The 12,713-nt window shown below is 35.7% G+C and overlaps 1 protein-coding gene across 4 annotated transcripts in view; it reads left to right on the forward strand.

Annotated features, from left to right (window-relative positions):
* Positions 1 to 12,713, forward strand: part of EFL1 (elongation factor like GTPase 1) — a 103,236-nt gene that overhangs the window by 2,048 nt on the left and 88,475 nt on the right. For all 4 annotated transcript variants that reach the window (XM_076347893.1, XM_076347891.1, XM_076347894.1 and 1 more), the window contains exons 5-11: positions 1,311 to 1,444; positions 2,073 to 2,210; positions 3,174 to 3,388; positions 7,809 to 7,932; positions 8,824 to 8,900; positions 9,042 to 9,178; positions 10,000 to 10,122. In XM_076347893.1, the coding sequence (XP_076204008.1) occupies positions 1,311 to 1,444; positions 2,073 to 2,210; positions 3,174 to 3,388; positions 7,809 to 7,932; positions 8,824 to 8,900; positions 9,042 to 9,178; positions 10,000 to 10,122 (948 nt within the window). The remainder of the gene's footprint in view (positions 1 to 1,310; positions 1,445 to 2,072; positions 2,211 to 3,173; positions 3,389 to 7,808; positions 7,933 to 8,823; positions 8,901 to 9,041; positions 9,179 to 9,999; positions 10,123 to 12,713) is intronic.

Below are 12,713 nucleotides of genomic sequence, written 5' to 3' on the forward strand. Positions count from 1 at the left end.
TCAGTGTTAGGCCATCATTCTGCAAAGACTTAGGCATGTATTCAACTGTTAACCAAGATAATCAAGTTCCATCTCAGGGTTAGCAAAACCACCTTCAATTGTATCTCTGAGTGAAGGCAATTAGACTAGTTACCTTTATTGTTTTATTTTAGATCTAAATCTTTATATTTTGATCTTAAGTCTTGAAATAATGTCACTGAAAGGCAAGATCTTCTTTCAAAAAACCAATAAATTTTTAAATGGTTTTGTACAGTCTTATCTTTACTATACTTGTATGTCAAGGTGCCTGTTATAATCTGCTATAAATTGTTCAGAGGGTTTTTTATAGTGTAGTTACAGTCTCGTCTTTGTTGCGACTCCATGTTCCTCACCAGTCTTATCCTCAGCTAGGCGAATGAAAAACATGAAATACATTACTAACAGGCTTGTGAAGAAAAAAGAATAACTAACAGAAAAATTGCATGAACAGAAAAGCCACCATTAGTCTTTCCATTTCAGCTACTGCTGATTATAAAAAATAGTTGAAATCGATGATCTTCCAGCTAAGTATTGTAAACTGTGGCTGTTTTATTGTTGACTCTGAAATGACCTTACTTTTAATGGTTAGAACCTTTTACGTCTGTTGTTTTTCTGTTTTATTGAAATGTAGACTCTAATACAACTTCTTAAACAGGAAAGTCATTTGGTCTTATTTTGATTATGGCTGATGATAAATGCAGTGAGTTCATCAAAAATTGACTGGAGTCTCAGCTAAGCAGAATTTTTTGGGAGTAATGTAGAAAATACTGAAAACTTCTCCTGTGTTGATATATTGAAGATATTTTAGTAATATGGAGTCAAAAGCGTGTTTTAAAAAAATCACAAGGTTGAAATGAGGCATTTCATCAAGAATGTAGGGTTTATTTTTATGACAGTCTGTCATGATCTGTCTTTAAAATGCAGACTGTAATGCAGTTAACTTGTGTTTTAGCCAGTGATCTCTGTGTTATGCTACTACAAGCTGGTTCAGGGTTAGGGTTTTTCTTCTTGTTTGGTTGGCTGGTGTGTTTTTGGTTTTAATTTCCCAAAGGTAGTTGGGCGTTGAAAGATGAAGATTGGCATTAAGAGTGAAATTAAAACCAGTTAGGCGCAAGCCGCTAGATGTTATGCTGCTGACAGTCTTCCTGTCCTATTTGAGTTTTTCTTAAGTGTAATGGTTACTGCAGATTTGGTCCTTAGAAATTAATAGTAGCTTAAACAGTATAACCGGGTGGCTGAAAGACATATTTTTGAAAACTGTTCTGAAATATTAATTTATTGTTTGATCCTAGGTGATCAGGAGTATCTGATTAATTTAATAGACTCCCCAGGGCACGTGGATTTTTCTTCAGAAGTATCTACTGCTGTCCGACTCTGTGATGGTTGCATCATAGTGGTGGATGCTGTTGAAGGAGTCTGTCCACAGGTGAAATAAAGTATATTAAATAGAGAAAGAGGGTAGAGAAGACAGAGTAAGCAAAGTCTTAAGTGTATTATGTAGAAATAAAAGATGAGCTGGTTTAAGAAGTTTTGTAAAACTTCTAATAAATGACAATGTACTTGAGGTATGAAAGAGGGTAGTTAGTTTCATAGTTGTGCTGAAAAACTGAGCAGCGCTGGTGAGTGGGTGTAGTGGTGTAGGGTTAAAACAGTGGGTATGCAATTTTTCAGGTAATGGAGTATTTGTATAGAGAAGAAATAAATGTCTTAAGGGAAAAAATTTAATATCTTTACATGTGCTTCTAAGATATCGAAGGTGAAAAAATATACAAAATAACATTGAGATTGCTTTTTTCCATAGCTTACTTTTAGAAAGAGGGTTTTGTTGTTGTTGTGGGTGTGTTTGCCATGAAATTCTGCCATTCTGCAGAATTCTGTAATAACTAACACTATGTACTATGGGAGTCAAATTTCTGGTTTGAATGTCAACCTGTCCTTTATTACATTTTTAATTAAATTTTAGAATTATATTGTTGTTTACTTTAACGTTCCATCTCTTTTGTGGTATCAAGCTTTCTGTAATGGATTTTTTTTAACTATTTCCTTCTTAATAGACTCAAGCAGTTCTACGGCAAGCATGGCTAGAAAATATACGTCCAGTATTGGTGATTAATAAAATCGATCGCTTGATTGTGGAGCTCAAGCTCACCCCTCAGGAAGCATACTTGCACCTTAAGAATATCTTAGAACAGGTACTCATGCTATAGTGTCGTGTTCACACAGAAGATTTTGTTGAGGTTTTTTTCTTCCCCCTCTTCTCCATTCTTGAATTGAGAGAGACTGTAATTTTCAGTGCCTTATAGCTAGAATAAATTTAGAGCAGCAGAACCGTTTTTTCTTACTTTGTGGGATAAGCACTATAACGTCGAGTCTAATTTTTAACATTGAGATACATAAGCACTATAACGTCGAGTCTAATTTTTAACATTGAGGTACATAAGCACTATAACGTCGAGTCTAATTTTTAACATTGAGATACGTTTTATTTCTAGTTGGTTTTGAGGTTCATTCAGAATGCCCGTGATAGAGAAAGGAGTATTAAATGCTTCTTGACAGGTCATCAGGAAGTCTTCATTTTTAGAAGTAATATGCTGAATGTTTTGTTCTTCCTGTTAAATTGCTTAAACTTCTTTGGAGGTAGACAAATAATATCTTTAGACTGCTCCTGATATTGATGGATTTATGCAGGGGATAAAGTTAATTCATCTTTTAAGTTGTAAGTTAAGCTGCCTTCAAACTTTTTTCCCCCCAGAGCTCACTTTTAAGCACTTACCTGCCTGGTTTCCCTTTGCCCTCCTTTGTTGTTTGTTGGCAGTAGCAAGTTCCTATTTCACCATGCCTTGTTCTGAGAAACACAGTGTATTACACATGATACTTTAAATCTGATTCAATCCTGATGTGGCCGACTTTGACTTGGAAAGTAAACAGTGTTTAAGTCGAAATGTTAGTCTCATCAGAGTCCTGTTGTCTTCAAATGGGCAGGATTAGATACACAAGGTCTGTATTTTAAATTGCAGAATGAATCACAGGCATGCTATCTTGTTTAAAAAAAAAAAATCTCTTTTATATTTTGGAAGGTGGGGAATTGCATTTTAATTGCAAGGGTTGTGAAAGAGTGAACAAATCTTAGGGTGTTTTTACATATCCTTCTGTAGGTCAATGCAATCACTGGAGCACTCTTTACCTCTAAAGTCTTAGAAGAAAGAGCTGAGAAAGAAACAGAAAGTGAAAGTATTTCGGACACTGCACCAGGAGATCAAATTTACGACTGGAGTGCTGGACTGGAAGATACTGATGATTCACATCTTTATTTTTCACCAGACCATGGAAATGTGGTGTTTGCCAGTGCAATTGATGGCTGGGGTTTTGGGTAAGTCTGGGATTTAGTTACTGTCTTTTTTTAATTGATTACTGCAATTAATCTTAAAGTGTTTTCAGTTGCTTCATATTTCTAAAGATGTGTTTTATATTTTTCTGTGATATGCAACTGTATATAATCAGTTCTAATATATTATTAACACTGAACAGCTGAAAATACTACCAGCTTTGTCATCTATGTGATGGGAACCCCTGTTTTACTTACACAGCAGCTGCTGAGCCCACTGTAGTGTCCAGCCTAGCCTGGTAAACTTAGTATTTTATTAATTGATGACACCTGATAGGCTGTAATAGACTAAGCCAAAAACTGTGGCAGTACAGGAGCTGTTTCACAAGTAGGTTGGACCTTCCAGCTACAGGGACAGTGACATTCATAACAAGCATAAGGCAGGCAGCTGGCATCAGGGCAGTAGTTTCAGCTGTCCAGTTTGGCCCAGACAATTCTGGGTCACAGCATTACTGTGATCTGTTTTTTCTGCACCAGACTTTGACTTGTCCTTGAAATTATGCATTTGTTCTCAAGTGTTTATGCTCATCGGTCTTAATCTAGCTTTTTTCTGTTCTTCATTCAGGTGCATTTCTTATCTCTTGTTACCTACTATCTTTATATTTCTGTTTCAGCAGTCGCTAAAGAGCATTGCAGAGATGTTTAATTAAGCGTAAGAATTTGGGGATAGAACAATTTTAGAAAATTTTTGGATTACTGTATTTGAGTTGGTGATCGGTTCTGTTTTTCAGTCCTGTTCTTAGTAATTAGTTTCAAAGCGCAGCAGGCTAGTGTAAAGATTACACACATTCTGATTGCTTGCCACAAGGTGGAGTCGTTGTCTTCATCATGAAAATATAATTAAAAAGATACACGCTACAGTAATACAGTGCACATCTTTAATATTGCAAAACCTTTAAAAAAAAATCAGCTCCAGGATTTTTAAGTCAAAGTCAAGGTCTTAAATAAGGTTCCATGCATAGTTTGTAGTCTAACACAAATATTTCTTATCGCTGCAGAGGAAAGGGAAAATAAAATGGGTTATTTTAGTTTAATTATCTGCCATGAATAATAATAATTTATAAAAAGAAAAACTGGAGTGTAAGTGGTGTAAAGGAAATCGAAAACAAATATTCAAGTTCTGACATGTTGGAATATTCTTTAGTCTGAAAGAGATGTTTTCATGGAGGATGGGTGTGAGGGGAGACCTTTTAATTTCTGAAGGCTAGAGGGGGTTTTCTGATAGCTTTGGTGATCTGCACATTAACACACATCTTATCTAAAGTCCTCCATTCCCATATGGTGCCCACAGTCACTCTTCTGTTTTATGGTGTGCAGGGAAACAGTATTTTGATTTCTGTAGGCTTTAGCTTTCCTGACTTGTAACTTTTCATTGAAATGACATGGAAAAAATGGATTATGGTAGTAAACTGTTGTTATACAGAGTATTTGGGATGCAACTGTTACGAACTTGTTCAAGTTCGGAGTCAGAATAAGAACATTTTCTTTAGCAGGTGTTGAAATGATTTATAGCTCTCTGCTATTTTTGTCCTGTATGGAAAAAGATTGGGCAATTTGCAACTTAGTTTTGTTTTGGATACTGACAAAGCCTGTGGAAGGGAATAAATGAAAACAAAAAGCTAAGTTTTTGTTTTGGGAAGTTCAAAGGTGGCCTAGGTTTAGTATTAGTATTCTAAATATGCTGTCAGGGAATGCTAAACATTAAGAAAAATGTTTCTTAAAGAAAATGAATTAGTGGGGTACTTTTTTAGAATAAGTAGAATTATAAGCTCAAAAGCAATTTAGACGCTATTTCTTTAGCTCAAGCTACTTGATATTTGCAAGTAAATCATCAACTATTAAGATTTTATAGGTTACAGAACTCCATTCTGATACAAGCCTGTGGTCATAAACACCCTATGATCACCTCTGTAAATGAGAAAGCAAGCATGTTGTTCTTAAATGTTAGGTGAATATAATGGTTATTTTTGTAAAAGTGAGAATTCAGATAGTTATCTTCCTTTCATGATCTCTTTTCCTCTGATAATTTCTCTGCGGAGAGAATTAAATTTCGTACAAATGTGGCAGAAAGTTCATTTGTTTTTCCAGCTCAGAATTTTAGCAAAGAATACTTAAATTTGAACTGTTTGACACAGGAGTTTACTGATGTACTTCCAGGTTATGTGTCTCTTTTGTAATAACATTGGTGTATATACAGAGAGGTGGAGAAGAAAATTTCTCTAAAACAGTGCCTAGGGCTTGAGAGTCTCTAATTTGCTGTTTTCAAAGATAATACCTTGTGTTAATTTTTTCATTGTTATTATTTTTTCCCCTAAAGCTTTTAGCAGTTGGTATATGTTAGTAACTGATATTTCTGCAGAGTGGAATGTGTGATAGATGATTAACGATATATGCTAGGATAATGTGAAGTGGAATGATAACTGGTCAAGCTTTAGCCATTTCTCTGTATTTGCTATGTACCTGCCACTTGAAATGTTTGTCAAGTGGCTTGAACCTTACTTGCAGAGTTTCTATAAGGCTGAAATCTAAATATTGGTTGTAATTTAGCTTCAAATGGAGGGAAGAAATGGGCCACGTATGACCTGTTCTTATTTTTGTGATTGTTATATTGGTATACTAGAGAGGATTGATAGGCTTTCTGTTTATTCTTTGCCAATACTATACCGACACAAGATGAACTTAACAAACTTCAATGCTTTTTATTGAATATGAGACGAAAAACCATGTTTGCGAAGATTCCCCAAATTTTAATCCCCTTCTGCTTTATATATTGAAACTTTTCAAAGATTATATTAATTGAACTATCCATGTACAAGATTGTATCTCAGCCAAAAACATGCATCTAACTTAAGCAAGGGGTGTTAGTATTCTGCTGCTGGGTCTGGATCAGACTGTTTATACATTGTACAGTAAACTAATTTGTGTTAATCTATTCTCTATCCCACAAAATGTGCCTACAGCTTGGACAAATAACAGGGCTCCTATCTGCTAGGTTTCTTATTTGTACCTGTCCTAATTCTCCATTTTTCCCCTCACATCTTGAAAATGTTTCAATGTATTTGTTGAAGCTGAATGAAGATTGTTGGCTTTCTGATACTGCTTTGTTTCTTATGATGAACTGGCAGGCCCTGGTTCTGATAAATGATACAATGGGAGGGAAAAAGGAACATTTTCCGTAATTAGTTTCAGGAGGTACTTCTGGACTGCCAGCATTACAATCTGGTGAAATACGGATCAGTGGAGCATTTTCTTAATCAGGGCAAGCCTTGACTGCTGTTACATGGTTGTGGGTTCTGTTCCTAAAGGTATTACAACTTGTCATGGCAGAAAAAATTAAGCCGTTAGGCAGTGCCGGCCTCATCCAGTGCAATTAGTAAATATGCTTTTCTCATAATCCTCAAGTGTTGAAAGAATGCCGTAAATACATATGCAGGAGCTGCTGGCACAAGAATCTTGAAGGTTCTCCCCCTGTTCAGAGTTTGGGGTAGTTTCTGGGAAAAAATCTCCCTTTTGGTCTTAGTTCAGAACTCATAGCTTACGTCTTGCTGACATGGGCAGGTCTTTTTTTAGGTGTGTAGAAATCTGAGAAATCTGGATTTCAAAGAACAGATTATCAAATATCATTGTTCTGTAAATAGGATTGTTCCGATTATAAACGTGTATTTTTGTTTCTGTGTGCACAAGGAGCAAATATGTGGAAATTTTTTCTGTTACTGCTCACTGAACATTTTCAGCAAGGAAACCATAGAATGTTCAGGACACCCTCTGTAAGTCGTAAGTAGCCTGCTTTTATTAACTCATGGAGGCTACTGAACAACACAATTGGCTTTATAACACAATTTTGTCATTACAGTTTTTATATTATTTTCTGGGTTTTACTCATTATTAAAGCAATGATTGAAACAACAAGTGCCCTAAGTAGTAAATTTAAAAAATAATTACCACCATCTGATGGCTCCAGTGTGGCTCAAAAGAGTACTTGATTTTTAACTTGTACCGTTCTGGTCACAGACCATAGTAAAATGTGTTGGACATCTTTTGCAGAATAAATTTGAGAGTCATAACATAAATATTTAGAACTTTTGTGTTATGCTTTTGAGTTTTTACTGGGGGGGGTAAGTACACAAATACTTACTTCAAATCAACAGGTTCAGCCTTGAAGCTGACTTGAAACAAAACAAAAACATACAAATACTGCTGACATTTTTGAGCCGTTATGGCTAAATATTTTTGCAGGTGTAAATGTTACACAGTGTGAGCTAAAGTGAAGGCAATTGGAAAAATGGGAGTAAAACAAGGATTTGAGATTTGTGTGTATTTTCATGTAAGCTGTCCATTGCTTAGGCTGATATGCACATGTAAACAGCATGACACGTTTATCAAGATGCATTTTGTTTCCTTTCAGCATTGAGCATTTTGCCAAACTGTACAGCCAAAAGATTGGAATCAAGGCTGCAGTACTTCTGAAGACTTTATGGGGAGATTATTATCTAAATACAAAAGCAAAGAAGATAATGAAAGGCGATCAGGTAGGGAGGTTGTCAGAAATATTACCTGGTTTCTATTTTGTTTTGGGTTTTTTTATTCTGTTCCTCATGGTGTATTCTGAAAATTGACCTCAGTACCTTTTCACTCAACATTAGTGGAAGTATAAATTCGCTAGGATAGCCTTGCATCAGCCCTTGGAGAAGAGAACGTTCCAGAATTGACCATTCAAAAGCTACATGGAGGAAATCTCATCTAACAGTGCTCACAGTTGCTCTTAAATGTCTCTGTTCACAAAATAAGGGCCATTCCAGCTTCAAGGATTCAGCATAGAGCGAAACACACAAGGTGAATGGAAGACTAACAATGTAGAAACCAGAGTAGTGAGTAGGTCTCTGTCTTATTTGAAGAGTCCTTCAACAGCTAAGGATTTAGGATATTCACATTTAGTTTAGGATTTAGAAAATCTTTTTTGCCTTAGTGAGATCCCATTGAATGCTCTACCAAAACCCTGGCCTGAAAACTATGGTTCTCTTATATTAAGCGTTTCCACCACTAAGAGTTAAGAGGGGAGAAGGGAGTTTCCCTGTTTTCATTTAATGATGACTTTTTTTTGTGTTTTGTGAGGATTAATAGTTATAAAAAGGGTGATAACCAGGCTCAAGGTAGACATGTTCTGTGTTTGTCAGGCTCTTTTTCTGAAACTGAAACCCTTGTCCTTCACTTTTCAATTTCATGTTTATTTTGTGCCTTATACCATCCTTGTAAGACAGACTGTTGAAGTAGTGATCTTGTGTAGAAACAGGTAACTGTCTTGAGTTTGAATAAAGGTTTTACATGCTATTTAGGAAAATGGTCAGTTAAAAGTGCAGTCTTAAGCCTATTGTGAAAGTGAGGAATTGCTGGTAATTACCTGTATGTTTCTGTTCTGCCAGTCAAAAGGAAAGAAACCTTTGTTCGTGCAGTTGGTGCTGGACAACATATGGAGTCTGTATGAAGCTGTTATGAAAAGGTGAGGAGATCTATAAAGTTTTCATGGAATCTCTTTCAATGTGCTATGGTGATTTTTTAAATACTCAAACAAGAAATGTTGTAGACGCTTGTTATGTATTGCTACTGTGGTTTTTTTATCTATTTATTATTTTCCTTACAGAGACAAAGAAAAAATTGAAAAGATAGTTACCTCTTTGGGATTGAAAATTGGTGCACGGGAGTCACGGCATGCAGACCCTAAAGTTCATCTTAATGCCATTTGTAGCCAGTGGCTACCGATATCTGATGCAGTCCTCTGTATCCTTAAGGAAGATACTACTTTCTGTTCTAGTGGTAGTTCTCAGACTTCAAAGAGTGCTCACATATTTCAATGTGTGACTTGGTATGATTTGTTCTTTTTTCACATCTGTGCCTATGCTAGCTGGACCTATTTTCTCACTTGTAATACTAAGTTACATATCTACAATTAGTCTTACGTTTCTACCAACTTTGTGCTTTTGCACACATCCTTTTTTTAGGAAAGTAAGTTATGAAACTGGAGGTAGTTTAACAATACACTTTTGTTATGTAGTTTTATATACAAATTTTAGTGTTTTTCCTGAAGGATAAACCAATCTCCTTGTTATAATAGTATCTTAGCTCTCCTGTCCATGAGCCTCTGTAAGTATCTGTTGCAATGTTTTAGGCATATGCATTCTTAATCCAAGATCAGCCTTTGCTGTTTGTCTGCTGTGTAGACCATCTTCTCATCATTTATAATATAATACACATTATAGTATAGCAGGCATGCACAATTTATTGATGTATAAATACTAATTAGTTCTCAAATCTTGCCCCAATTGTGCTATTCTTCGTTTCCCAATTGTACATAGGGTGAGCCACCCCTACTTAACTGTCCGTTCTGCCCTTGGATAAATGCCAGAAATTGTTGCTGACTTGAGAGGGAGCTGTGTGCACTGTAACAGACAGAGCTGGATTTTAGCTATCTGTTGTTGCTGGCAGTTAGCGCGTGAGATTGATTTAAAGAGACAAACATTGAAAGCATTTGTCTTCCTTTTATTTGCATTCAGTAAGGAAATAAAAATATATAAATATATATCCTTAGCAATGTGTTTTAGCCATGGTGTGTAATAAACTTCCCAGTCCTCTTGACATCACTGCAGAGAGAGTGGAAAAGCTGATGTGTGTTGGAGCTCGAACGTTTGATTCTTTGCCACCAGAAACTCAGGAACTGAAAAGTGGTGAGTAGGTGTTCTCCCATTAACATGAAGGTTATTTCTATCTTGGTGGTTTTGTTTGTCTTTGGTTCATAAGATGCGTAGTAATCTCTACTTAGACTTATAATTATTTTACTTGTAGTAGCTTTGTTGATGTTTGTCAGTGACGTGCCATAGTATTATGTCTTATTTTTATGGCCATACGTTTTTCTTCAATCCCATATATTCATGGTTTTTAGGCAACTCAAGCTGCAGGTGATGTAAAGCCTAAGACTCTGAAAGTGGGGATTTTGGAAGGATATGAGGTTAATATTTGGTTTTAGTTCTAAACAGTAGACGTTATCATGTAATTGAGAATTGAATATTTTACCAACTTCTATATTAAAATGATTAATTTTTAGCCAGTAGGGGTTTGAATTTGGATTCCATTTTTTACAAGTGTATTGATTAACTAGGCCCAGCTTTTGGTAATTTAAAATAAAAAACATTTTTTGTTGAATTCATTGCTAAGTAGTTTGTGTACTGAAAAGAAATTAGTAAGATGTAGCTTAGCTGTTACTACAAACATTGTCATTAATTTCTTCAACATTTCCATAGCTCAAGGTATAACTTGATTTCTTAGTTATTTCATAATATTCCAGAATGATAAAAGATTAGCAAATAAAAATGAGAGCCAAAAGACTTCCAGAGCAACAAATCTATCTTGTTACCCAGAGTGTTAAATGAAGATATGAAATCCTGATATTTTGAAGTTAGTTTAAGTTTTGCCATCGACTTCATTGAGATCACGATTTCATGTCCAGTTCTGGCAGAGTTTCCAGCTTTAACTAAGAGTTCCTCCTCAGGAAGGGTTTAGTGCTATATTCAGATGCTGTTGTGTTGATCATTGGGATGTCTATATGTAAAAGCAAGCAAGAGGAAGTTTCATAGTCACCAAGTCCTGTGCTATAAAATTGTAATAGGGGCTGGAATGACCACGTTCAATGATTTAACTTTTCTATAGGCAGTGAAAGAACTGTATATAGGCAGTAATGAAAATAGACTTGGTGTACAGGATGCAGGAGAGCTTGTAAGATGCTCATATTGCTTTTTCTGTCTTTGAATTATTTATAAACATAAACTCTGTGTTCATGTATGTCCTTTGTAACAATTGTGATGCCTTGGAAAGGAGAACTTCTACTGAGTTCTTTTCCTGAAAGACAGATGAGAACTGATGAAGCTGAATTAAGTATTTAGCGGAATTGAAAATCAAAGTTGAAACCGATGATATGGATGTAATGCTCAGTGGTGAGCAAAGCTCATATTTCTACATGTGTATGGGGTAATCTCTTCTGTGAGGTAGGAAGTTCTGTATAAAAGCAAGTGATGTTTTTCCCCCAGATTTGGTAGTCTGAAAAAGAACGTTCCCAAATGATCTTTTCAGATAGGTTTGTAGGGGACAAATAGGCCTTATATGTATGATTTTGTTGTTCTGCAAACATTCTTTCTAACTGAACAGAATATAGCAGAATACCATTTTGTTGTAAGGTAGTAAATGTTCTCTGATATTTCAAGAGGTAGTTTAGTAAATTTACAAGAAGATACCATGCTTAAGCTAGTAACAGTTAAAAACATTGCTTAACTTTGTATGTGTAGTGGAAGGTGTTTATAGAACAATGTTTTGAAGAGAGCTTCAAGAAATCTAAAGGGATCATAGAATCATTGAGGTTGGAAAAGACCTCTAAGATCATCGAGTCCAACCATCGACCCAACACCACCATGCCCACTAAACCATGTCCCTAAGTGCCTCATCTACTCGTCTTTTAAATACCTCCAGGGATGGGGACTCAACCACTTCCCTGGGCAGCCTGTTCCAATGTTTCACCACTCTTTCAGTAAAGAAATTTTTCCTCACGTCCAATCTAAACCTCCCCTGGCACAACTTGAGGCCATTCCCTCTCGTCCTAAAATGATGAGGTATCAAATGTCAATTTAAGATGAGATGTGAATGTTCAATTGACAGGCTGTAGGAATTGTTTCCCAAGTGTGAGGCAACTGATATTTTCATCCTTTACTGAACGTTTAAAAATGTTGTATTCTCCAAACAGCATTCAATACTGTCTCAGTATAAGTTAATTAGAAGAAATTTGCCTCTGTACACTTGGATCTTACCGCTCTTGGTTATGAAAAAATAGTGTACTTCATGTTTAATTAATATCTTGCTAATTTTTAGTAGTAGTATTGCACTTTGTTTGCCGAAGCATTTTACAATATGGTCTTTTCATACATCAGATAAAAGGGGGAAGTGTAGGAGAAGACGATTTATTTTCTATGTTGTTAAAAGTTTTGAATGGTATAGTGTCTGTTTTGGATTTGATAATGTGTTCCAAGTTAGATGAAAAAAATAGTTCATGGGAATTTCCTAAGTATTGAATGAGTTTTGTGTGAATCTTTCATCCTTTGAGGAATATCCATTCTTGCGGTTAAGTTGTTACGATCTTGTGAAGACATGAGCGTCTGGACATTTGCAGGACTTTCTCCTTTAGTTTGAAAGGAGGGAGAATACTTTGAGGTACTGAATAAATAGCTTGGTCTTAATGCTAAGCTGTTCTCTGTTTTTCATTCTAATCTAAACC

This window comes from Aptenodytes patagonicus, chromosome 10 (assembly GCF_965638725.1).
Source record: "Aptenodytes patagonicus chromosome 10, bAptPat1.pri.cur, whole genome shotgun sequence".
NCBI classification, from domain to species: Eukaryota; Metazoa; Chordata; class Aves; order Sphenisciformes; family Spheniscidae; genus Aptenodytes; species Aptenodytes patagonicus.